At 45.6% G+C, this 26,417-nt stretch overlaps 1 protein-coding gene across 11 annotated transcripts in view; it reads left to right on the forward strand.

Annotated features, from left to right (window-relative positions):
* Positions 1-26,417, forward strand: part of GBF1 (golgi brefeldin A resistant guanine nucleotide exchange factor 1) — a 119,587-nt gene that overhangs the window by 84,355 nt on the left and 8,815 nt on the right. For 8 of the 11 annotated variants that reach the window (XR_004683332.1, XM_035027861.1, XM_035027870.1 and 5 more), the window contains 26 exons: positions 3,025-3,156; positions 8,703-8,821; positions 9,330-9,438; positions 9,950-10,010; positions 11,245-11,299; positions 14,814-14,961; positions 15,290-15,513; positions 16,045-16,213; positions 16,658-16,869; positions 17,208-17,306; positions 17,848-18,042; positions 18,272-18,461; positions 19,352-19,492; positions 19,824-19,912; positions 21,410-21,612; positions 22,083-22,206; positions 22,491-22,616; positions 22,886-22,968; positions 23,602-23,838; positions 24,126-24,219; positions 24,591-24,767; positions 25,096-25,160; positions 25,244-25,367; positions 25,569-25,640; positions 25,787-25,881; positions 26,135-26,288. Coding sequence is in view for 10 of the 11 variants with exons in the window: in XM_035027861.1 (XP_034883752.1) it covers positions 3,025-3,156; positions 8,703-8,821; positions 9,330-9,438; positions 9,950-10,010; positions 11,245-11,299; positions 14,814-14,961; positions 15,290-15,513; positions 16,045-16,213; positions 16,658-16,869; positions 17,208-17,306; positions 17,848-18,042; positions 18,272-18,461; positions 19,352-19,492; positions 19,824-19,912; positions 21,410-21,612; positions 22,083-22,206; positions 22,491-22,616; positions 22,886-22,968; positions 23,602-23,838; positions 24,126-24,219; positions 24,591-24,767; positions 25,096-25,160; positions 25,244-25,367; positions 25,569-25,640; positions 25,787-25,881; positions 26,135-26,288 (3,497 nt within the window). In the remaining variant the exon portion in view is untranslated. The remainder of the gene's footprint in view (positions 1-3,024; positions 3,157-8,702; positions 8,822-9,329; positions 9,439-9,949; positions 10,011-11,244; positions 11,300-14,813; positions 14,962-15,289; positions 15,514-16,044; positions 16,214-16,657; positions 16,870-17,207; positions 17,307-17,847; positions 18,043-18,271; positions 18,462-19,351; positions 19,493-19,823; positions 19,913-21,409; positions 21,613-22,082; positions 22,207-22,490; positions 22,617-22,885; positions 22,969-23,601; positions 23,839-24,125; positions 24,220-24,590; positions 24,768-25,095; positions 25,161-25,243; positions 25,368-25,568; positions 25,641-25,786; positions 25,882-26,134; positions 26,289-26,417) is intronic. The other 3 variants (XM_035027864.1, XM_035027885.1, XM_035027900.1) reach the window with 1 other exon arrangement.

Here is a 26,417-nt window from a genome sequence, read left to right on the forward strand (position 1 = left end):
TGGCTTAAATAAAAATACTGAAAATACCAAGTACCAGACAGGATGTGGAGAAACCAGAACTCTCATTGCTGGTGAGAATGCAAAGTGATACGGAAACTCTGGAAAACAGTTTGGCAGTTTCTTATAAAGCTAAACGTACACTTACCCTTTGACCCAGAAATCCCACTCCTGGGTGTTTATCCCAGAGAAATGCAAACCATTGTTCTTCACACAAAAACCTGTACACAAATGTTTATAGCAGCTTTACTCAAAATTGCCTCAAACTGGAGAAGCCAAATGTCCTTCAACTAGTGAATGGATAAACTGTGGTACATACACGCAATGGAATACTACACAACAATAAAAAGGGAACAAACTGTTGAGCGGCAGTTTAGGTGAAGGCATCATGCTGAGTGAAAGAAGCCAGTCTCAAAAGTAACATCCTGTATGATTTCATTTTATGACCTTCTTGATAAAACTGTGGTGATGGAGAATACATCAGTGGTTGACAGGGGTTTGAGTGGGGAGGAGGGTGTGACTACAAAGAGATAAGAGGGAGTTTTCTGGGGTGATGAAAGTGTTCTGTATCCCAATTGTCACACTGTCACAGTGATTACAGGAATCTATATATGTGTTAAAATTTATAGAACACTATACCAGAAAGAGTTGGTTTTACCAAATTAAAAAATGCACATGGGGGCGTCTGGGTGGCTCAGTTGGTTAAGCGACTGCCTTCGGCTCAGGTCATGATCCCAGGGTCCTGGGATCAAGCCCGCATCAGGCTCCCTGCTCCGCGGGAAGCCTGCTTCTCCTTCTCCCTCTCCCCCTGCTTGTGTTCCCTCTCTCACTGTCTCTCTCTCTCTGCCAAATAAATAAATAAAAATCTTTATTAAAAAAAAAGAAAGAAAAGACATCTTATTTAAAAAAAAATTAAAAATGCACATGGCTCTGGAAGTGTCAAGCCATGGCTGTAAAATTTCCCTAGTCTTTCACCATGAAGAAAATGCAGTTATAGCAACTGGATGAAAGCTCAGAAAATCTTTCCTTTCCCACCTCTTAATTAAAGATTATTTTTACATCTAGACTTTTATATCTCAACTATACTAACTATGACCATATTTTTTAAGTGACCGACCAAATCATATGTAATAGTTAATGTTTCTAAAGCAAGACTAGGTGACTTTATATTTTTTAATATGCTTTACACAAAAGTATTTTATATATTTCAGTTTTTCCTAGTATTTCCATTCCTTACATCTCAACCCTCTATCACCTCACACACACAAAGGTTTTCTTCTAGGTTTTTCCTGCAAATTGTACATCTCTAGGTGGGGGTAGGTGGGGGATAAGAAGCAGGTTTTATACAGCTGATGTGATCACTGTCCATACAGGCTTGGAAAATGCTACCCAATCTGCCAATTAATTAAAGCATTAATCTGAGGAGCAGCCGGGCCCAGGGAATGTTTACTCAAAGAGGGGGGTGGTAGGAATGGAGTGGGAAGCTCCCTACATTTGCATGAAAATGAAGGTACTTAGAAAACCCAGCTTTCTTTTGTCTCTAAAGGTGGGCAGCCTTGATCATGCCCCTTAATCTTTCTGAGCAATTTAGGAAGGCTTTTAGTGAGCTGGTCTCTGAAAGATAAAAGCATTGCAGACTCTAGAAAAACAAACTGTAGAGTAGGGAAGAGAGTAAGGCCAGTGCAGTATAGCTTCTTAGATCTGGAATGAAGCCTTCTAAATTCAGGAGTTTGTGCTGGTAGTTAGGTAGAATAGATGTAATGGTTTCACAAGTTTTGAAAGCATGTATACAGACTGCATTCAGATCCCAGCTCTGCTTCTTATTAGATGTGATTTGGGGCTAATCATGTAGTTTATCTAAACCTTATTTTTCTCATCTGTAAAATAAAGATTATTAATTGCTCCTTCATCTCAGAGCAGTTAGCCCTTTGCTGTGCTCTAGGCAGAAAGGAAGCCGAAGAGTGGTTAGGACCTTGCAAGATTACAGTCTCCAAGAGTAGGGACTGTGCAGCCTTTTGTTCTTTTTAGGCTTATTTTTCAGCAAGGACTAGAAACCTCAGGGTTTTTCCTCACCTTCCTGGGGTGTGCTACATTTTTATCTGTAAGGGAAGTGACCTTGACCATAACAGCAAAAGACATAAAGAGGGTAGCTCATCCTGGGACCTGTTTGGCCAACTTGAGTTGAGGTTTATCTATCTGTCACTAGGAGGAGTGGTGAAATGGACATGGAAAATTGACCCAACAGTACTTGGTGACATTAAGGAATTACTGTTAATTTTTAAATTATTGTTAAAATTATATATATATATAAAACAAAATTTACTATATTGGGGCACCTGGGTGGCTCAGATGGTTGAGTGTCTGCCTTCGCCTCAGGTCATGATGTCTAGGTCCTGGGATCAAGCCCTGTGTGGGGCTCCCAGCTCAGCAGGGAATTCGGCTTCTCCCTCTGTGCGCACTCTCTCTCTCAAATGAATAAATAAAATCTTAAAAAAAAAAAAAAAAAGCCGCCCAGTGTGGGGCCTGAACTCAAGATCCTGAGATTAAGACCTGAGCTGAGATCAAGAGTTGGACGCTTAACTTACCGAGCCACCCAGGCGCGCCCCTATTGCTACTTTTTTAAGCGTGATAATGATACTGTGGGTTTTTTAAGATTGATTGATTGATTTGAGAGAGAGCACAAGCAGGAGGGGCAGAGGGAGAGAATCTCAAGCAGACTGCATGCTGAGCATTGAGCCTGATGCTGGGCTCCATCCCACGATCCTGAGATCATGACCCTAGCTGAAACCAAGAGTTGGACGTCAAACTGACTGTACCACTCAGGCGCCCCAATAATGTGTTTTGTTTTGTTTTTTAACTTCTTAATCTTTGAGCTACATACTAAAAATTTTATAGATAAAATAATACAATGTCTGTGATTTGATTTAAGGTAATCCAGAGGAAGGAAGATTGACCTAGTAACTAAGAATTCTAGCCTTATGGCACAGATAAGAAGGCATCCCTTCATTTCTGTTTCTTTTCTTGTAGAACTCTCAGAAATTGAGCCCAATGTGTTCCTCCGTCCATTTCTGGAAGTGATTCGCTCTGAAGATACCACTGGCCCTATCACTGGACTGGCGCTCACCTCTGTCAACAAGTTCCTGTCCTATGCACTCATAGGTAAGAGCTCAGGCCTACTTGGATGACCATAGCACTTCATTTCCTGCCTCTCCTGGGGTGGTCAGGCTTTAGGTAGTGAGCTGGTGGCAATGGAAGGTTTCTCCTAGCCATCTGTTTCCTTGTAGGAGAGAAATAAGACAGTTATTGGTTACTCATCATGCTAATGGACTCAGGTTATGCAGAGTGGGGAGGAGGGGGGTTTCCTTGGGACTCTGGTTTCTACATGCTTTGGAGGGAATTAAGGGTATGGTGCCCTTGGAGGTTTGGTTTGGTTTCTTTTTAAAGTTATTTTTCAAATACAGTGCATGCTTATTTTAAGAAGATAAACAATAAAGAGGTGACTAAAAGAAAAATTAGTGGTGTCTCCTCTCTCTCAAAGTTCCTTCTTCTTCCTTACATAAATAATGTTGACAGACTGGTTTGAATCTTTCTCTACCTTTCTCTACATGTATATAAATATATGTAAAGTACCATTTAAAAAAAAGGAGTATGTGCTTTGGATTTTCTTTTTTCACTTAATAGTATTAACTTAGATTGTACATGATATAATTATCCCTCTGATTTATTCTTTTCCCCCAGTTTTGAAATATAATTTATGTATAATATTATATTAGTTTAGGGGCGCCTGGGTGGCTCAGTTGGTTAAGCGACTGCCTTCGGCTCAGGTCATGATTCCGGAGTCCCAGGATCAAGTACCACATCAGGCTCCCTGCTCAGCGGGGAGTCTGCTTCTCCCTCTGACCCTCTCTCCTCTCATGCTCTCTCTCACGCTCTCTCTCTCAAATAAATAAAAATCTTTTAAAAAAAATATTAGTTTAAGGTATACAACATAATGACTTAGTATACATGTTAGAAATGAATACCACATTAAATCTAGTTAACACTCATCACCTTGTATAGTTTCAAATTTTTTTTCTTGTGATGAGGACTTTTAAGATCTACTCTCTTAGCAACTTTCAAATATACAATGTAGTATTTTTTTTTTTTTTAAGATTTTATTTATACATTTGATAGAGAAGGAGAGAGAGAGCACACAAGCAGAGGCAGAGGGAGAGGGAGAAGCAGACTCACCACCAAGTAGGGAGCCTGATGCGGGACGTGAGCCTAGGACCCTGGGATCATGACCTGAGCCGAAGGCAGACGCTTAACGACTGAGCCACCCAGGCGCCCCTACAATGTATTATTTTTAACTATAGCTACAATGTTATTCATTACATGCCCAGAACTTATGTATCTTGTAACTGGAAGTTTGTATATTTTTCTTTTATTAGGTAAGATATATATAATATAAAAATTGTCATTTTCATAATTTTTAAGTATATAATTCAGTGGCATTAATTACATTCACAGTGTTATACAATCATCCACCACCATTTGTTTCCCAAACTTTTTCACCCCAGAAGAAACTCTAATCATTAGGGAACAATACACTATTTCCCTTCCCCTCAGCCTCTGGTAGGATTTTTTTCTTCTTAGTAAAGCTGTGTAATTTCCATCATATAGATACAACATCAGTCTTTCTGGGTGGCTCAGTTGGTTAAGCGTCTGTCTTCAGCTCAGGTCATGATCCCAGGGTCCTGTGATCAAGCCCCACATGGATCCCCATGTTCTCTGCAGAGTCTGCTTCTCCCTCTCCCCTTCTAGCCACCCTGCCCCCCCGCTCATATGTGCATTCTTTCAAATAAATAAAATCCTTTTTAAAAGATCTCTTATTAATATTTAATATTTAGGTTTCCTATTTTGAGCCACTATAAATAAAGCTGAAATAAGCATTCTTGCTCATATCTCCTTATTTATTAATTTTCCTTTGTATGACAGACTCCTGTACTTGAAATTTTTGGATTAATGGCCATGTGCATTTATATTTTCATAGGTACTACCAGCTTGCTTTCCCAGAAGATTATAGTATTTATACTTCCAATGTTTGAGAATTTCCATTTCCCCACCCTGACACCAGCACTGAATATTAGCAGTATTCTTTATTTTTGCTAATTCGATGGGTGAAAACTGTTATTTTATTTTTTTAATTTTTTTTTAAGTTAAACATTTGAACAACTCCTTTTCCTCTTACTGAATTGTTTTGTTTTTCTTACTAATTTGTAGGAGTTCTTTGTATAGTGGGGATATTAACCCATTGTCTATCATAGTACTACAAATATTTTCTCCCAATCTAGCCCAAATATTTTATCTAGTCTATTATCTCTGAATTTGTTTATGCTGTCTTTTTTGGATTCCTTTTTAGTTGGTCTTGTCACTCAGGATCCTGAATTCCTTTTCCCCTATTGCTAGCCCATGTGCAAGGGTGAGAACATAGAAAACAGGCAGCTGTCTTTGTTTCTAAGTAAGGAGACAAGAAAAGAGACAGCTCAGGCTGTAGCTAGCCAGGAAAAAAAAAATGGCCTTCAGTTCAGGGCAAGAAAACCCTTTATGTTTTCTAGAAAGTGGGATTTGCTTAGCTGAAGCATTTAGGACCCTTAGCAGAAATCCTAGATGCCAGCTAGGTTCTGAAGAGGTGCATAAGCCTGTCTAGGCACCCTAGTCCTAACTTCATACTTTTCCTAAGCAAAAATCAGCCCCAGCTATTTCCAGCCTTACCCTGAGCACCACCTGCAGGTCATCTCTCTCCACAGCCTCCAGCCACCACACCCTGTGCTTCTTCCCTTTGCTCTCGTCAGTGTTACTCTCTCCCCTTCCTGGGCTTGGCAGACAGCTTGTCATTGGAGACCTCAGGCCAGCTGGTCATTGGAGTTTCCTGTGGTGGGAAAAGAGAATGCTGGAGGTGGTGATTGCAGTGGGCATCAGAAAGGGAGAAGGAAGGAGTATATGAAAGCCAGAAGGCAAAGGAGTTGAGATTGGCAAATTTCCCTGCATTCTGCTCCAGAGTGGCCAGGAAAGGGGGACATTCTAAGGAAGGGGTTCTGGGGAAGACAAGTTCTGCTAAGTGAGCCCAAGCCAAACAATCTTTTATTTAGGCTATCCTAGAAGAAATATCCCTTACCCTTCAATCCTGTGACCCAAGGCTTCTAGGATTATTTTAGGTCCTACTCCAAGGATCAGCCTTTTGTTTGGCCCCACACAGCTGCCAGACCAGGATTTGTGCCACTGATCGCCTGGCAGGCTCTGCCTATAGTTCTAAAGACCTGTCACTCCTACCTGCCTTTTTAGAAGATTAACTTTACTACTTCATTCAGGCTCAGAGGATAAGAGCTACAAAGAGATCAGTTAAACTACTTTAACAAGGGAGATGACTGAAAGAGGGGAAGAAATAGACCCCTAGGAGCCTTGTGAGGTGGGAGCAAAGCTGCGCTTCACTGAACTCTGAAACACCACACAACACTGAGGACCTGGATTTCCTGTGCGAGGAAAAGTCCTGCTGTGGACCCTGGAGGCCTGAATAAAGACGGTCAGACGGGGCTATGAGAGAAGACTCAGGCCAAGGGCCTTCAGAGTATAGGATTTTCTGAGTCAAATGGGAGAAACATGGAGAATTGGGGTGATAGAAAGAGCTGGGTTGGGCGCCTGGGTGGCTCAGTTGGTTAAGCAACTGCATTCGGCTCAGGTCATGATCCTGGAGTCCCGGGATCGAGTCCCACATGGGCTCCCTGCTGAGCAGGGAGTCTGCTTCTCCCTCTGACCCTCTTCCCTCTCATGCTCTCTCTCTCATTCTCTCTCTCTCTCAAATAAATAAATAAAATCTAAAAAAAAAAAAAAGAGCTGGGTCACCCGTATACTATGTATCATCATGAAATTGGCTTCCTTCTGCATGACCTCTAAGTAACCACTCCTGATGCTGAGTAGGGGCATGCTGTAAGGACAAATTGAGTCTTTGGCCAGGTGTCAGAGAGGAACCAGGACAGAAGAGAAAAATGAAAACCACTTATAATTAATGAAAGTCTTCAGGCTCATTGTTGCAAGGGAAATGTCCTGGTTTCTCAACTATCCCCCTGAACTTAGGCTCAGGAACTCTTCTATTTATTTATTTATTTATTTATTTATGTATGTATGTATGTATGTATGTATGAATGAGAGAATGAGAGAGAGAGCACATGAGAGGGGGGAGGGTCAGAGGGAGAAGCAGACTCCCTGCCGAGCAGGGAGCCCGATGTGGGACTCAATCCAGGGACTCCAGGATCATGACCTAAGCCGAAGGCAGTCACTTAACCAACTGAGCCACCCAGGTGCCCTTTTATTTATTTTTTATTTTTTTAAAGATTTTATTTATTTATTTGAGAGAGAGAATGAGATAGAGAGAGAGAGCATGAGACGGGGGAGGGTCAGAGGGAGAAGCAGACTCCCTGCTGAGCAGGGAGCCCGATGCGGGACTCGATCCTGGGACTCCAGGATCATGACCTGAGCCGAAGGCAGTCGCTTAACCAACTGAGCCACCCAGGCGCCCTAGACTCAGGAACTCTTAATTTCAGGTACCAGGAAAAAGAAAATGATAAGATTTCTTTTAATTCTCACCTCTTAATGCTAGAAGGTGTTCCTGTATTATACCATGCCCCCTCTGGAGCAACTTTTTCTGTCACTTGCAAAGCTTTGTCTTGTCCCTGCCTTTTTTTTCCTACTTATGTTTCCCTTTCAAGGATAATCCAGGCAGTTCTGCGGGACCCTTGTAGGCCTTGATAGAGGCCACTTCTTTGGCTCTCCTTGTGTATATTTTAACACATGAATGGGAGCAGTTTCCCCCTTGGCAGCATTTGTGTTAGTTTCCAGCATGGTGCTGGTTGGCTGAGCTAGCTTCTCCCCTCTTCTTATTCACTATTGAAATTCTCTCTTCCTCCTGCTCCCCAGTCAGCCAGCCTCCAGTCCTGTTTAGTTTGTCCCCTTTCTCTTCTAATGCTTGTTTAGTTAAGCTGGTAAAATGATTCTTGTTTTGTGTCATATTGTTTTAAATAAAAATGAAACCAAAGCAGGAAGAGCTCTCTGATTTGTTGTAATGTGGCACCCAGGTTAAGTATCAGCAGCAGTGACTATCCATTTCTTTGCCGTACTCCCCAGCCTCAGTTGCACCTGAACACAAAACTCTAAAAGCAACCAGAGAGAGATGTGTTGAAAGAGAACACATGAACAGAGAAAGGCTACAATCTTGGTGTTCAAAGGTCTGGCCCTATTTGGCCCTTGCTGTGGGCCAAAAACTCGTATTTCTAGGCCCTTCCTTATGAAATGAGTAGCTTTACACCAGTGATTCCAAAGTATGATGCCCCTGACCAGCAGCATTAAATCCTCCTGGGATCTTGTTAGAAATGCAAATTCTCAGGCCCCGCTAATTCAGAAGTTCTCAGAGCAGGCTCAGCAATTTGTATTTTTAACAAGTTTTCTGAGTGATTCTGATATATTCTTAAGTTTGAGAACCACTGTTTAACACAGTGGGATTTGTGCTGAGGAGCTTTTTAAAACCAGTTATGGGCAAAATTCTCAGGTAGCTTAAGTAGCCATGGGTTAGGAAATTGGAGAGGAGAAAAACAAAATCCTATACAGGATATCTTGCCTTTTCTGTCTCTCCTCTCTGTACCATTTAGTCTTCTCTTTTTTTGTTGGAGCAGATCCCACTCATGAGGGCACAGCAGAGGGCATGGAGAACATGGCAGATGCTGTCACCCACGCCCGTTTTGTGGGCACAGATCCTGCCAGCGATGAGGTTGTCCTGATGAAAATCCTTCAGGTAAATGGATGGGAAGAGCAGTTAGGCTGATGGCCAGGAGCTGGTGCTGTCAGCTCTCCTTACCCAATCCTTACCCAAGTCTGCAGGCAGCATGAAACTGTGTTTTGACTCCACTGGGGCTTAGGGAGCTACTTTGTTTCCAAACAAGTAGCTCCGGTACCCAAAGTAAAAGCTTCTTCTAAGGAAATAATTAAGAGCTTTAAATGAATTGATATCAGATACTGGAAGCCCTTAATACACATGTACCGCTGGCAGACCATATCTGCCGTCCATCTGTTGGGCTTGTGGGCTAGGGCTGGATTGGGCACAGTTCCCAAGACAAGCTCCTGGGAGATGCCCCCTACCAAACTGAAGTGAGGTCAGCATTCTTGCTAACCTCTCTTTCTCACCCCTGAGTGCTTCCATAGGAGACTAGAGGAACAGGAGGCAGTTTCTCTCCCCTCAGGTGCACCCCACTTTACCCAGCCTGCTTTATTTATCACTGTATCTCCTCTTTCTTCCTGGTTAGGTGCTGCGGACTCTGTTGCTGACCCCAGCGGGTGCCCACCTAACCAATGAATCTGTATGTGAAATTATGCAGTCTTGCTTCCGGATCTGCTTCGAAATGAGGCTCAGTGGTAGGTGCTTGAATATTGGGCCTGTCATCATTTCTAGGGCCAGTGTCCATGAGTATAAATATCGGATGCTGTCTCTGAACCCCAGAGAGGTAGAAAACTCAGGGCTTCTCCATCACCTACCTTGTGGAGCCATAGGGATCTCGAAGTCTTTACTTGATTGTTGTACAGCGGAATAGAGACCTTAGTTCATTGTGCCAGGGCAGGAACTGGGATAGATCCCCGACTGACTCAGCCCAGGCACCAAATCTTCCTCCCTTGGGGTTTCTGGGATTGACACTAGCCTGCAGCCCATGAAAACACATCATTGTGCCCCCTCCTTTTTTCTCCTGACTCAGTAGTGCCATCTAGTGGGCTAGTGCAGTTGTGGCTGCCAGGCTGAGCTGGAGCTGGTTTTAATAAGTTTGGCATAATCCTTAGTAAACAAGGTTTGGAGGGGAGTCTGCTCTGAGACGTCTCCTGATAATAGCACAGCAAGTAATGACACCTGTGTTATTTGTTTTTGCCTGTGCAGAGTTATTGAGAAAATCCGCAGAGCACACTCTCGTAGACATGGTGCAGCTGCTCTTCACAAGGTAAACCTGCTGCTGTTTGCTTCAGCCCGGCTGCCCAGGCCTCTTGAGCCTGCCTGCTTCCACACAGCCACTTCAGGGACCTGGCCAACCCTACAGCCACTTCAGGGGCCACTGGGATTTTGGATGGGGGTAGTTCCCTGGGTCCAGGGTTACTGAACAAGGGAGAAGGAGGAGGGAGCTGGCTTGGCCTCAGGGGGAGGCAGAGGGTTATTTGATCTAGGCTGACAGACCTTGTTCTGCTTCCCAAACTTGTGTCTGTTTCTGTGCAGGTAGCAGCTGGGAAAGGGAACCCATAAAGGAAGCGAAATTCAAGGGAGCCTGGAATAGGGTGCTGAGCTCTGTGAGGAAGGACCAAGGCTAGGGTGACAACCTTGTTTACCCAGACTGTCCCGATTTTAGCACTGAAAGTCCTGCATCCCTGCAAACCCTTCAGTCTCTGGCACCCCAGGACCACCGGTTACCCTAGTCAAGGCCCTCAGTTTAGGGCCTAGGGGGCCTTTTCATACTATGCCTAACTGCCTGTTTCCTATACCTTTTTTCAGTAGAATGATTTTGAGAAGATCTGACTGAGGCAAGGGCTTTAAAGGCTCCTTAGGTGATATTAATAATGGGGATGGTTATGCATCTGTAGGGGCTGGGATTATATGGGAATCAATGTACCTTCTGCTCAGTTTTGCTATGAACCTAAAATTGCTCTAAAAAACAGTCTAGTTAAAAAACAAAAAAACTTCCCCATGGGATTTCATTTTGCTCTCAAATCTATAAGTAATAATTCTTACTATCTACAGACCAGATCTGCCCCTGGGCCCTGCTGCAGTGTTCTTACTCCTCAGGCTCAGATTTATTGGTTTCAAAACTCAACCTACCTTTAACTCCTCACTCTTTGCTGAGTCTCCTAGGGTTTTGATGGACTGCCCTCTTCCCCATCTTGTGGCGTTCATCAGTACTTGTCAGGTAAACACAAGTAGGAAGGAGTCAGTTTAGGATGAAAAGAGCCACCATACTCCAAGAGCACTTAGTCACCTTGCCCTGGTGACTACCTTCTTTTTAAGAAAGTGTTGTAAGTCCCCCAATTTCTTCCTTTGATGAGGCTCTCAAAAAGCTGCTTCTCTTCCTAGCTTTTCCTAAGAGACAGGGCATGCTCTGGCCCAGAGCACCTTTGGACTATGGCTGGCATGCAGGGGAGATTTGTTATTATCCCTAATGACAGTCCATGGGATTCTCTGTCTTATAGGTTACCTCAGTTTAAAGAAGAACCCAAGAACTATATGGGGACCAACATGAAGAAGGTATGACCTGCTGTCCCTCATCCAAACCTTGGTCTCCCAACTTCAGTGCTATGGGGATTTTCCTGGGTACCCTTGCTTAGCAAAAACATGCTTTTGCCTTTACAGGTCTGCCTGGAATCTAGAAACAGCTGTCACTCCTTTAGTGAGAAATTTATTTTTCCCCAGATACCTCTTCTTCCCCAACCTTTCCTTCCCAGCCTATCTTTGTTGATCCAACACATAAGCTGGTGAGCCAGTCTTTTACGGAATCTTGGTGAGGCTGATCAGGTTGCGATAAAAATGTATGTTGATAAAGGTGAACGTCCTACCATCCCCTCAAGGCCCAGCCTTGTTGGCAGGTAGGAGGCCTGAGGACCCTATGCCCTAAGTTCCACCCTAATGCTGGATTAGACTGGGCTCACACTTGCACTAGTCTCTGTTGACGAGACAAATCAAGCCTGACTAGATCAGAAGGTTCTCAAACTGCTAGAAGAATGGTGGTCAGAAGAATGGCCTCTTTCTATCTTGAACTGAAGTCCTGGACTTCACAGGCCTCTGATGATTCTACTTGCAGCCCTAAGAGGTTCTGCCCATGGAGATGACCCTTGGCTGTTTGGTGCATGCACCTGACCTTCCTTCTCCCTAGCCATCCATCCCCATTCCTGCCCTCTGCTCTGTTGGCGTGTGTCTGAGTTTATGTCACTTTGTTTAAATCGTTCGTTTGCCTGTCTTTCACAGATTTCTCCATGTCTCCTCAACAAACTGGAGCTAAGTAGTGGGGAGCAGACCAAAGCCCTGAACCAGTTAGAGAGGGTACTACTCTTTAAGAACCTCAAGGTCTCTCTCCCTCTCCCTCTCCTTTCCTCCTTTTAATTTATTTAATGTTTATTATATACACACACACACACACATATATATATATGTATATATGTATATGTATATATAACATCTGGGTCCCATTTCCGTTGTGCAAAGCACAACTTACCCCTCCCTAGTAACACAGCATGGCTTTGGAAGCGTTGCATGTGTTTGTAGCTTTGCAGTGTTGGGAGTTTTCCTGGGGCATTTGGTTGCCTGGAGGCAGAAGGAAGCTTTGAACTGGTGATACATCATGTAATGAGCCTAGGTAGAGGGCCTGGGTCCTGCTGACATCTTGGTAGGAGGTTTAATATCTACCATTTCTAGGGGAGCTGTGAGCGACCTCTAAGCAAGGCCCTTACCCCTTCTACCCTCTCCTGTCTCAGAGCCGGCATATGGAGCTTAAGCACAGTCTTAACTCTACTTGGACACTTGAACTGGGTTTGGAGGGAAAGGAAAATCCATCTAGTTGGGTTCTTTTTTTTCTTAGTTAACATTAAAGGACTTATTCCAAGATTTAGGACTCTAGATGGATGGGAAGGAGCTGGATAGCCCAGGTCATTGAAGATAAAAAGAAATGTGTGTCTGTACACCTAGCTAGATGGTCCATAGGCCTGCATTCTGTTTGCATGAATTGTGTCAATTTTCATTTGTGTGCTTGACTCATCACAAGTTGCATTTCTCTTTAGTAGCTTCCCAGCGTTTTGCCATGATTATTAACCTAGGACCTTTCTTTGTAAAGCTTATACTGCCCTTTGGAAATACAGTTATATGGATAAGGTGTTGTAGGGTTCCATGAACACCTACTGCCCAGCCCCAACTTTAGAACCTTAGGACAAGGGAGCATAACTGTACTTTTTAAGGGCTGAGGCATTTGTGAGACAGAGAGACAGGCCAGGAGACAGAGAATACTAATTGAAATGATCACGTTGGAGCTAGCTTTGCAGAGGTTAGAAAAGGAAACAGGAAGGACTAATCCTAGTGTAGGAAGGAATCTCAATGAGTGACTGGCTTCTCAGTGGAAGTAGAACCACCTAGAGTCCCTGAAATTGGGAGGCCACCTAGAGAGAAGATAGCTCACAAAAGTGGATCCAGATGTTAGTACTTTTTGGACCTCAGTAACAATTGCTGATAAACTCAGGAGGTTCTTGTTTTCTCTCATTGATCTCTTGAGCTTCTTGACTGTATATTTGGCTGACTCTTACTCCCAGAACATTCTTTTTACCATGAACTTGCTACAGATGAGCTTCAGTGGTTACTGGAGAGAGCACCCTGGTTCCTGTGTAGCCACAGTGCTCAGAGCACTTGAAGCTCCATGCTAGGCATTTTACTGTAGGCATTTTGGAGATGGGGGGACAAGAAGTGAAAATCCAGTATGAGGCTGTTGCTGTGTTAGTAAGAGCTGGGTGCAGGGCTCAACTCTTGGACCTCTTTCCTTTCTGGGTGGAGCTATTGGTAAGGAAGGAAGAATTATGTGGTTTCTAAGCAAAGGATCAGTGGTTACCCATGTTCGGGAGGGCTTGGGGAGGTTGAGGAAGGAGGCCTATCCTCCAAATACTAGAAGGAATCAAACAGGCGAAGGATAGCCTGGGTATATTCAGCCTTTAGAAAGAGGCAGGGAGGAAGAATGCTTCTACTCTCTTAGAGGCATTCTGATGGTTCCTGGACCATTACTGTTGCCCAGTCCAGGGATGGTCCATCAGTCTAGGAATAGTATGGTATAACTGTAGAGGGACTGGTTTCAAACCCTAACAGAAGGCATCAAGACCAGGAAAATGAAATGGGCCTAAACAAAGTAGCTGTGAGCTTAGGGTGGAGAAAATACATAAAAACTTACATCTCAGAATAGTTCCCACAATAGGTTTTAGAGATTTTCCTTTGTGACTAAAAGGAAGCTATAGGAGAAATGGAAATACAGCAGGAGAGAAGGAAATGGAATAGAGCAAGGGTCCAAGAAATCAGTAGCCTTACACTTGAAAACATAAAATTGCATCTAGAAAGACCCAACAGTGAGAAGGACAGGTCTCAGTGATGTACCAAAATTGGGAGCAGTAGAGAGCAGAACAGCAGCGTGACATGACCCTCCATCCTTAACTCCACAAATCGGCTGGGATACCACTCCTTCCTTAACTCCAAGGAATGAGCCTTTGACCAATCTGATGCAAAAATTTCAGAGAGCCAGGAATATGTTTAGAATCTAGGCCCAGTTCACGAAGCAGTGGGAAAGCTGAGTGTGACGGGGAAAGTGTAGACTCTCATAGTTGAGAGAACCATAGTTGGAGTAGGAGGCTGTGCTACAGGTAGTTGAACAAAGCCCAGGAATCCAGGACCTGTAGATCTGAAGCTTCGGGCAAAGGAGCCTCTGCCCTCACCCTTTCTATAAGAGGCCACCATCTACAGGACTTAGGATTGCCACCCAGGACTCAGGGAAGCAGAGTAATGTGTGATCAGCCTAAAAGTAGAATGTTTAGGAGGCTGCCAGGCTGATCTGTGAAGTGGCAGATGTAGAAGCCAGGTTAGAGGAGTAGGAATGTGCTCTGATGGTCTAGATTTTTCCTTTAGCACAAATGTGACATATAGTCTGTTTTCTAGGGACCAGTAGAAATAAAAGAAGGGAGATTTCTAGGGAAAGAATCTTAGTTTGAATACCAATGCTAATGAGGTATTCTATTTCCAGCTGAAAATGAGAGCAGGAGGCATGAGTGATTCATCCAAGTGGAAGAAACAGAAGAGATCCCCCCGGCCCCTGCGCCATGTGACCAAAGTCACATCAGGTTCAGAGCTGCCCACCCCCAATGGAACTACCTTATCCTCTAACCCCACAGGTGAGTGCCCTGGGTTGCTTCCCCTGATTAGGATAGAAGAAAATGTCCTTCCTCTCTTGGGGATTTTAATATTGAAAACCAGCCAGTTGAGGGGCTTTGGTCTTTCTGCTAAGTGCAAAAAGGAAAACTCCAGGTCTGTTCAGACTGTGACCATTTAGCAATTCTGCAGTGACTTAAGATTGTTCTCCTTCCAGAGGGACTCTGACTACTTTAGAGACCATCGTTTACAGAGATTATTATGCAGTCTAGGAAACAGCCCCTGGTGCCATGGAGGGTATGTGTTTTGCAGAGTCTCTCAGCTTCAAGCCTTACTTACTTTGCTTGGCAGGGGGCATGCCCTTCATTGATGTGCCCACTCCCATCTCCTCTGCAAGTTCAGAAGCTGCCTCAGCGGTGGTCAGCCCCTCTACAGACAGTGGCCTGGAGTTCTCCTCCCAGACCACCTCCAAGGAGGACCTTACTGACCTGGAACAACCTGGCTCTCCAGGGTATAGCACAGCTACAGAGCCTGGCAGCAGTGAGCTAGGGGTTCCTGAGCAGCCTGACCCCCAGGTATGGCTTTGATTTCTAAAGGCCCCTCTCTAGTCTTCTCCTGTGGGAATTGGCTTGATCCTTTGCATCCTTTGTCCAGGCCTTGGCTCAAAAGAAGGTTGGGGTAGGGGGTTATTTCTTGTTTCCTAGAATCAGCTGTGCTGTGTAGAAAATCCACAGCAAGACTCACTGTGAGAGGTAGCTCATGGGATTTATGAAGTCATGCATACAGGTAGTACTTGGCAGAGGTGAGGGAGATGGCCATAGCTTTGTCTGGAAGGTAATGATTTAAACCCCAAGCCTAAGAGAGCCTCTGTTGCCTCTAGAGTTCTAGTCACTTTAGGTCAACTGATGCCTCAGGAGGTGCTTTCTGAGTCTTTCATCATACTCTGCCCTGAGCCACCTTGCATCTTGCATTGATTCATAAGCCCACTGAGCTGGCCCTATATCTGCAGTCCATTAGAGACACTTGGAGCATAGGCACTTCAGGGGAATAAGTTCCAAGTTGCTCTTGTTTCATCCCTCTTCCTATCCCCCTGCTACTGGTCATAGCAGGAAGGGGTCCATGTGGAAAAGGCCCAGTCAGCATCCGTGGAATCCATCCCTGAAGTGTTAGAGGAGTGCACGTCCCCTGCTGACCACTCTGACTCTGCCTCTGTCCATGACATGGATTACGTCAATCCCCGGGGTGTGCGCTTTACACAGTCCTCCCAGAAGGAAGGTGAGTTCTCTCAGGCAGGCTGTGCCTGTTCACCTCCCCCATCCTGCCCACTAAGCATCCTGAGTCTAGACCATCTTGGACCCAAAGTGTCTTCTGGTCCAGGTTCTAGGCCATTTTCTGGTCAGGAAATGGAATCAAGCCAGAGGACTGTTGGCTTGGATGGAGCCCTTCTCTAACTTATACAGAGAGGGACTTTGGTGGACAGTAGGAAGTGAGAGGGAAGAATAGAAAGCTTGGGACTTTTAACAGAAGGTAGGATCATCAATTCTGATTGCCTTCAATAAGTGAGAGTAACCTTCTTACCTCCCCAGAAAGAAAACTTTTTTTTTTTCCTTGAAGAGAATCACTTATCTGAAATTGCCTTGTATAATGCAGGGCAGGCCAGGCCAAGCTGTCAAGCCAGTTGTTTCTTAGCAATCCCACTTTACTCCTGGCCTTCCCTAGGTACAGCTTTGGTCCCCTGTGGTCTTCCCTGCATCCGTGAGCTCTTCCGCTTCCTCATCTCCCTGACCAATCCACACGACCGCCACAATTCAGAGGTTATGATCCACATGGGACTGCATTTGCTGACAGTGGCTCTTGAATCAGCCCCTGTAGCCCAGTGCCAAACCCTCCTGGGCCTCATCAAGGATGAGATGTGCCGCCACTTACTCCAGGTAAGACTGGATTTCTAGAGGGGCTCTGAGCCCCTGGCTGTTTTTCAGGGTCTCTTCAGGACCAAGAGTGCACGGGGACATTTGGCTGATTGGTGCAAAAAGTATAGGATCCAGAAAAGAACCTCCCTCCCCAGTTGGCCAGTGGTCATTGTCAGAAGGATACTATTAGTTCCCTGGGGACTCTGGCAGCCAAAGAGAAATACGGGAATGGCTAGCTACAGAGTTCCCTTAGAGCACAGGACCTTAGTGGCAGCCTCACACAGTTTGCTCTCCTGCTTTTCTCTTGGTTGAGCCATAGGTTCAGAAAGCTAATGATTTAACCCTACTCTGATCTCTAGCTACTCAGTGTAGAGCGACTCAACCTTTATGCTGCTTCCCTGCGGGTATGCTTCCTGCTGTTTGAAAGCATGAGGGAGCACCTCAAGTTCCAATTGGAGGTGAGTGTATTGAACTTGGAAGAAGAAAAAAAAATGATGTATAGCATCTTCAATGGGGCCAGCTCTGTTATTCTGCAGGGATGGGATTTAGGGGCTCCTGTAGACAGTGCTTTTAGCCTCCATAGTTTGGTTCATTGGCTGGCCTCTTTGGTGGAGAAATTTAAAGAAGCCCAGAGGAAACAGGCTAGCTATAAAATGAGAGAAGCCAAATACGAAGACTGGTAGACAACCTCACCATGAGTGGGTATGATTTTCTGCCTAGCAGTTCTTCTGCAGCACAGGCAAGCAAGTCAAACTGGTCAGGCTCACATAGAGAGCACAAAGAGGGGCAATAGCAACTTGTTTTGGATCAGGTGTGAGGTAGAGAGCCAGGCCTCCCCCAACATGGAGGCCAAAGAGGATAGAATACCTTTAAGGGTCTCTTAATGCATGCCTCCTGGCTGGACTTCTCCTTCTTGTGTTTAATGGTTTACCTGTCTAATTTTTCTCTCCTATCTTGAATCCTTCCCCTCCCAAATGGCTATTACTGGATTATTGCCAGATGTACATCAAAAAGCTCATGGAGATCATCACTGTGGAGAACCCCAAAATGCCTTATGAGATGAAGGAGATGGCACTGGAGGCCATTGTGCAGCTCTGGCACATCCCCAGTTTTGTCACTGAGCTCTATATCAACTATGATTGTGACTACTACTGTTCAAACCTCTTTGAAGACCTCACCAAGCTGCTGTCCAAGGTGCTGAGCATTATTACTGGCCTCTAGAAAGGCTCTATTAAGGAAATCTCTCTGGTGGTAGTGAGCATACTATATGCGGGGTGGGAAACACTTGAGAGTTGGGGAACAGGAAGAAGAAAGGCATTTTCTCAGGACAATGTAGAAGTTACAGGCGGTTTCAGGGTTTTTGGAAAAGGATAAAGTGTAAAGTATTCTCACCTCAAGTCTACTGGATCTGTTTACTTTCCAGAATGCCTTCCCTGTGTCTGGTCAGCTCTATACAACACACCTCCTGTCTCTTGATGCCCTGTTGACAGTGATTGACAGCACTGAGGCCCATTGCCAGGCCAAAGTCCTCAACAATCTTACCCAGCAAGAGAAGAAAGAAGCAGCCAGACCTGGCTATGAGGCAGTAGATGGCTCCCGAGAGTCCAGCAATAGTGAGAGGCATTTCTTTCTTTGAGGATCCCAGGGTTCTATGCTTATCACTTCTCTACTCACTGAATCCTCTCTCCAGCCATTATATCACTTCCTCTGGGGGCTCTCCCAATTCTGTGTTTCCAGGGTTTGGTGGTTTGAATCATTGGCCAGGCATATTAGCAAGACTCATGGACTTGTCCTTTTCTTATCCTCCACACTTTGGCTTTCTTATAGAATTATTATTATTTAATTAAAGTATAGTTAACGGGGGCACCTGGGTGGCTCAGTTGGTTAAGTAACCAACTCAATATCGGCTCAGGTCATGATCTCAGGGTCGTGGGATCAAGCCTTGCATTGGGCTCTGAGCTCAGCATGGAGTCTGCTTGTCCCTCTCCCTCTACTTCTCCCCCTGGTCATGTGTGTGTGCACATACTCTCTTTCTAAAAGAAAGAAATAAAATCTTTAATAAAATAAAGCATAGTTAAAATACAATGTTACATTAGTTTCAGGTATACAGCATAGGAGTATTCTTATTTTTTTATGGGGAGAAAAGAGAACCTAGATGAAAGGATATAGGATTTCTGTTCCTGAAAGGTCCAGGTCCTACCTTCCCCCACTCCCAGTATCTGCTTCCACCCTGATTAATCTTCTCTGACATCCCCTTGAGACTGAGGTTGCAGAAGATCAGAGAATGGGATTAGGTAATCTCTATTAAATTATAGAATCTAATGCTTGACTAACCTGGGACAGTGACTACTTATTTGGGCTTAGGTTTGTTGTCTTCAGGCCTGGTGACCTGTGTAGGTCTATGTGGGACCTATCCAGGTCTCCTTGGCCTAATACATAACTTCTCTTGCAGCTCTGCTTGATTTCCTACCCCATCTTCATTTATTTTCTTCTCTCTTACCAGCTGAAAGAACAGCCAGTGATGGGAAACCTGTAGGCATAGCCCCAGACATCCCAGGCCTACATCTGCCAGGTGGAGGGCGGCTGACAGCAGAACATGGGAAGCCAGGATGCAGTGATCTGGAGGAAGCTTCTGACTCTGGGGGTGGGTACTGGGTGTCCATGATCCTCAGCCCCCTCAACTGGAGGGTCTGGTGGAGAGCAAAGGGAAGGGGGGCAGGGGCACAGACACCCTAAGGCAGTTGAACCTTGACTGCTCACCCATGCCCTCAAACATGGAGAGAGGAAATAAAATGTTTGGAGCCCTAGAAGATAGGACTTCTGGGAACATGGAAGACTGATGAGGACAAGAAAATTTCTGAGGCATTCTCCTTCTTCACTAGAGAGTATATTGGTGGCAACCTTCCAAAAGCCATTATATCGTAAAAGCAGTCTTATGGGTTTTTCCTTTTCTTCCTCCCATCTCCCATTCCTAGCTGACAAAAAGTTTACCCGGAAGCCACCTCGATTTTCCTGTCTCCTGCCAGATCCACGGGAACTGATTGAAATTAAAAACAAAAAGAAGGTGTGTATGGCTATCCCCAGAACTTAGCCTCTGCCTGCCTCTGTCTGGGTGTCTTTTGTAGGGTTTCTGTCCCAGAGGATAAGGGAGAGTCTAGCAGCTCATTGGACGGTTTCCCAAGGCTAATCTTTGCATTTGTTGGGACTTCAGCAACCACCCAGTCTCCTTTGAAAGCCTTCACTTCTAAGCCATGTAATTAGGCATACCCTGTTGTGTGCCCCTGGGCAAATGCTGCCCTGGGTGTGAGCCAGTTGTTACTGGTGGTAACAAGAACCTGGGACCTGGTATCATGTGAGTCGCTGGAGGTTATTGGTCGTCTCGAGCTCTGGGGTAAGGATTGGCAGTGTAAGGGAATCGACATTTATCTGGTGCTTTAGAAAAGTTCAAAAAAAATTTTTTTTAAACACAAAACCTTCTGTTTAACCCTTTCTTCCTCTTATGGTCAGCCTAAATGACTGGTTTATGTGTCCCCTTGATTGCAGGTCTGTGACTCAACAGACAAAAAGTTGAGTTATCATCACAGTTAGTTCACTTTGTCCTTAAAAGTTGGAAAATAGAAGAAAGAAGGGAAATCTAAGCTAGACTATAAACAGATGCCAGGACGGCTATAAAACTCGAGAGAAGAGGGACGCCTAGATGGCTCAGTTGGTTAAGCATCTGCCTTCGGCTCAGGTCATGATCCCAGGGTCTTGGGATCGAGTCCCACATCGGGCTCCTTAATCGGCAGGGAGCCTGCTTCTCCCTCTGCCTGCTGCTCCCTCTGCTTGTGCTCGCTCTCTCTCTCTCTCTCTGACAAATAAATAAAATTTTTTAAAAAAAACTGGAGAGAAGAGAACCTTCTCTAGTCTCTCTTCTACTTTTTCCTGGTTGCCAAGTTGGTGGAGAAGGGCTGCGTCTTGAGAACTCAGAAAATGAGTGAAAAGGAGCTTCTCAGCTGCTGCTGCTGCTGCTGCTTCTGCGTCTTCTCCTCCTCCTCCTCCCACCTCCTCCTCCTCCCCCTCCTCCCCCTCCTCCCCCTCCTCCCCCTCCTCCTTCTCCTTCTTCTTCTTTCTTCTTCTTCAAGTAGGCTCCATGCCAAGTGTGGGGCTTGAACTCACAACCCTGAGATCAAGAGTTGCATGTTCTACCCGCTGAGTCAGCCAGGTGCCTCTTATAGTGCAATTTTTTAAAAATTATGTATTTTATTTTATTTATCTTATTTTATTTTTTAAGTAATCTCTACACCCAACATGGAGCTCAAACTTACAGCCCTGAGATCAAGAGTTACATGCTCTACCAACTGAGCCAGCCGGGCACCCCAGTTCCTCAGCCAGTTCTAATTAGACATGAAGATTGGGAAGAGCTATGGCTGGTATGATCCAGCCTTAATTTTGGAGTCACTTAGAACCACATCCTAGGAGCCCATTAGATGACCATCTGTGGACCATGATGGAGTTCAGCCTGGCCTTGTCTGGTTTAGGAGCAGAGCAACTTGTGACACCTCTGGTATCTCTCCTCCAGCTGCTAATCACTGGCACAGAGCAGTTCAACCAGAAACCAAAGAAGGGGATCCAGTTTCTGCAGGAGAAAGGCCTCCTCACCATCCCAATGGACAACATAGAGGTAGCCCAGTGGCTCCGAGAGAACCCTCGGCTGGACAAGAAAATGATTGGAGAGTTTGTGAGTGACCGCAAAAACATTGACCTGTTGGAGAGCTTTGTGAGGTGAGGAAGTGGCAAGAAATGGGGGACATGGTTGGTGATCAAAGGGCAAGGCATCCCTCCCTCAAAATAGTCTCAGTCAGTTCCTGCTGGTGACCAAGGTCACACACTCTTCCTCTTCCCATGACTTATGTCTGTTGGACCTGAAAGAGTCTCCAGCAAGATAGCTTTGGGAGCCATTCCATTCTGCATAGAGAGCATTGCAAAGGGGTAGACCAGGGTTCCTGAGCACGAGGTAGTTCTAGTGGATGAGGTTTCCAGGCAAGAAGGCACTGATGTGGAAAGTACTAAAATTAGGAGTTACCAGATTCTAGTCTGTGTAGAGATGACCACAAGATTGTTCCCCTTTGCTAGAGCCTTCAGCCTCCTCTGTTCCAATATGAAAAGGTTAGAGGGACTAGAGCTAATTAATAGGGAGCCCAACATTTGTAGCTTATATATCTTTAGCCTCTTTGTCCTTCCTTTCCCTCTAGCACCTTCAGCTTTCAGGGCCTACGGCTGGATGAAGCTCTTCGCCTCTACCTGGAAGCCTTTCGCTTACCTGGGGAAGCACCAGTCATCCAGAGATTGCTGGAGGCATTCACTGAGCATTGGAGAGTGAGTTGAGTGGGAGGGCCTGAGCCCGGCATCCCAGGTTCATTTGACTGGAGGGTTTTTATGGCTCCAACTGAAGGACCCAGCTGCTGTCTCCTAAGAAGGCTGAGAGCAACATCAGCGAACTTTCCATAGAGATACCAGCTTCTGTTAAGGAGTTGGCAAGAGGTTGGAGGCTTTCTGGCTGGTAACCCCCCTAGGTATCCAGCATTGGCCAGTGGGTTGGTAGTGAAGGTTTGATTGGCCAGAGAAGGGCATTGATACAGGTGGGGTCTTTGCTTTTTCAGAATTGTAATGGCTCCCCATTTGCCAATAGCGATGCCTGCTTTGCCCTGGCCTATGCTGTCATCATGCTTAATACTGACCAGCACAACCACAACGTTCGCAAACAGAATGCACCCATGACTCTAGAGGTAAGCTTGGATCCCAGCCAAGGCAGAGAGGGTCCAACACAGTTTTGGAGGTACAGCAGGAAGGACATGAGATCTTCCAGTGGGCACAATGGACAGAGTTTGTCCAAGGGAATCAGGAAGGGCTGGCCAATCCAGGAAAATAACTGGGTTAGGGATGTGGGCTCTTTCACTTACTGTTTCCTTAGTCCTATTTACTGTAGACCCAGGAGTTCTTTAGGTGGGGCTTCAGCATTGACATATGGGGGAAAAGCTTATTGGCCTGTCTCTAGGAGTTTCGCAAAAACCTAAAAGGTGTGAATGGAGGCAAGGACTTTGAGCAAGACATCCTGGAGGACATGTACCATGCCATCAAGTGAGTATTTGTGGAGAATAGTTGGGCATCTCAGATTTTAGAGTTCCTTCAGACTTCAGTGATTCATATGCCCTGGATTTAGCCTTGAGACTCAGCTGGGCAGCCCCTCTTCCCATTTATTTCTTAAAGAAACCTGAATAGTACTGGAGCTCTAGTACTCTGAGCCAGGATCTAAACTGCCCCTGCTAAGTAGAATATCATGGGCCCATTTTCTGAACCCAGAGCATCTGGGTTTTCCTGTTCAGCTCACAAGATGCATTCTGATGCTGGTAGAGAACCCAAGATGGGCACTGGAGGGTGAGGTTTGGGTCAGAGATCAGAGATGGGGCACTTAGTTTTTTATTGTAAATCAGAAAGGGTAGAGAGAAATGTTCATCCTCATACCCAGAAAGAATGGAGATCTCACTATAGAACTAAAGGCCCCAGTTAGAGACAGGGCTTTGAGATTATGGGGCATTACTAGGTGCTTCCTTTTTTTCTCCCTGGTCCCACTAGTGGGTAGGAAGCAGACCACTGAGCTGCACTTTTGGTGACCTCTCATTGATGGACTGTACCAGTATGGGCAAAACCTGTTGTCCTAGTTTGGAACCAGTTAGGAGCAGTGCATCTACTCTTTCCTTTACCTCCTGACAGGAATGAGGAAATTGTGATGCCTGAAGAGCAGACAGGCTTGGTTCGGGAGAACTATGTGTGGAATGTGCTGCTTCATCGAGGTGCCACCCCAGAGGGCATATTCCTTCGTGTGCCTGCTGGCAGCTATGATCTTGACCTCTTCACCATGACATGGGGCCCCACTATTGCTGCCCTTTCTTATGTCTTTGACAAAAGCCTTGAGGAGACAATCATCCAGAAAGCCATCTCAGGCTTCAGGTAGCCCAGCTGTGGCCTTGGTCTTGACCTCCTCTCACCTCTCTGGGCAAACATGGTTGCCTCCATGCCTTTCTGATTCCTACTCATATTTTTATTAGAATGGGTTTTCTCTGAGTTTTTGAAAGGAGGCTGAAGCATGGGAAAGCTCAGTCTTAAACAGATTGAAGAGTAAAAGGTTTCTTCCTGGGACTGATTGGGGAAGAATCCCAAGTAAGCCTCCTCAGGGACTTGGAAGGGCTGCTTGGCCTTCCAGTGACTCACTCTGTTTCTGGAATGTGAAATTACAGGAAGTGCGCCATGATCTCCGCCCACTATGGCCTCAGCGATGTGTTTGACAATCTCATCATATCTCTGTGCAAATTCACAGCTCTTAGCAGTGAGGTGAGCAGGGGTAAGAACTGTGTACTTAGAGTTCCAAAGGAGGACCTCTCTTTTAGCCATAAATCTATCTTTATCTGTGGAGCTGTTTTCCCTCGGCATATTCTTTCACTCCCCCTAGACTACAGTAGCACTTAGGCCATTTCTATTTCACACCCCCTAGGATGAGAATAGTGTCACCTCATGCAATTGGGATGGGAGAGGAGATGCATCAGTGGGGAAGGCCTTAACCAGGTTAGCCCTTCCTACCAGTATTAGGGGGGATTGAACCATAACAAGCAGAAGGACCCTTGGGGAACTATAGGTAAAGGCCTAAGAGATCTCCTTTCCAGACATTTACCAGACCCTAAGCCTTTTCTCATCTTCCTTTTCAGTCTATTGAGAACCTTCCCAGTGTGTTTGGAAGCAACCCCAAAGCCCACATTGCAGCCAAGACAGTATTCCATTTGGCCCATCGTCATGGTGACATCCTGCGGGAGGGCTGGAAGAATATCATGGAGGCCATGCTACAGCTCTTCCGAGCCCAGCTGCTGCCCAAAGCTATGGTGGAGGTAATTCTTATAGGAAACTAGTGGACAATAAAAGGCAAAAGCTCATAAACTATGTGCTATCTGTGTATGGAACTGGTTGAGAGTAGCACTGGGCCCAGTGACTGCTGAAGCTTACCAGGAACACCTTAAATGTAAGACCACAGATCTTGGGCGAGGGGATAGCTGTAAAAGAAGGCTGATATAAGCCATTGCCAGTCACCAGCTGTAGGGGGCCCAGTCAGGAGTGTGGGGCACTGAGCTACAAGAAGAAAGCCAGAGAATTTTGCGTGGAGAAGCAGAAAATGCAAAGGGCATGTGGAAGGAAATTATTCTTGACCTGACTTTCCAGGTAGAAGATTTTGTGGATCCCAATGGCAAGATCTCTCTACAGAGGGAGGAGACACCATCAAATCGGTAAGGGCAGATCAGAGGCTAAAGGCCTTGGAGAAGGAGGGTCGGAACTATGGAGCTCACCAAGGTTTGAACTCTTTCTATAGAGGAGAGTCGACAGTACTAAGCTTTGTGAGCTGGCTGACACTAAGTGGTACTGAGCAGTCTAGTGTGCGGGGCCCATCCACTGAGAACCAAGAGGCCAAAAGAGCGGCCTTGGACTGTATCAAGGTAACTGCCTCTGCCTACCCTTGGTAAACAAGCCTAGATCCCTCCCTACTGGATAGAGGTTGCCCTAGAAACTGAAGAGTAGAATCATCCAGGGCTTATGACCAGAGCTGATGCCTTTTGTCCTCTCTCTCTAGCTCTTGGGAACATTCTCTTCCCTCCAGCCCTTGTCACTGACCCTCCTCCCTCTTGCATCCCCTCTAGCAATGTGATCCAGAAAAGATGATCACAGAAAGCAAGTTCCTTCAGCTGGAGTCACTGCAGGAGCTCATGAAGGTACAGAGTGAAGAGGAAAGAGGAGGGATGAAAGGGCTGGCTGTGTCTGGGAGGGGAGATGGAGACAATGGTGACTGCCTTAATTTCTGTCAGGGCAGGGCCAGTGGCTGACTTCTCCATGCTCTCCTGGTATTGTTGTGCTTTAGGCTCTGGTCTCAGTGACACCAGATGAAGAGACATACGATGAGGAGGATGCTGCTTTCTGCCTAGAGGTGCTGCTGAGGATTGTGCTGGAGAACAGGTAGAAGGCAGTCTTTAGGCAGGCCTCATACTGGGCTTGTGCCAAAGGGATGGAAGACGGGAGCCATCTTGCTGAGTGGGCTTTAGGGGCAAGAAGCACATGTAGCTGTAGGCAGTGGAGAAGCTTGTTTATTATACCTTAGCCTGCTTAGGGTATAATACCAATGAGCTCTGAAAGGCCTAACCTGGATCAAAAAGACTTATTGCCCAGTGGCCTCTCCAACTGAGACTGTCCTCACCTTTATGTTCCTCAGGGACCGTGTGGGTTGTGTGTGGCAGACTGTCCGAGACCATCTATATCACCTGTGTGTCCAGGCACAGGATTTCTGCTTCCTTGTAGAGCGGGCAGTGGTGGGGCTGCTGCGCTTGGCCATTCGACTACTCCGAAGAGAAGAGATCAGTGGCCAGGTAAGCAGAGTACAGCCTGGAGGGCAGGAAGTATGCAGGGGACTAAAGCCACAGTGTCAGTTATGGGTATGGCCTGAGACAGAGAGTACATTTAGTGCCCCATAGCATGAGTCTGGTTATCTACCACAG

Source organism: Mirounga leonina, unplaced genomic scaffold (assembly GCF_011800145.1).
Source record: "Mirounga leonina isolate KUSES-001 unplaced genomic scaffold, KU_Mleo_1.0 Mir_114, whole genome shotgun sequence".
Lineage (NCBI taxonomy): Eukaryota > Metazoa > Chordata > Mammalia > Carnivora > Phocidae > Mirounga > Mirounga leonina.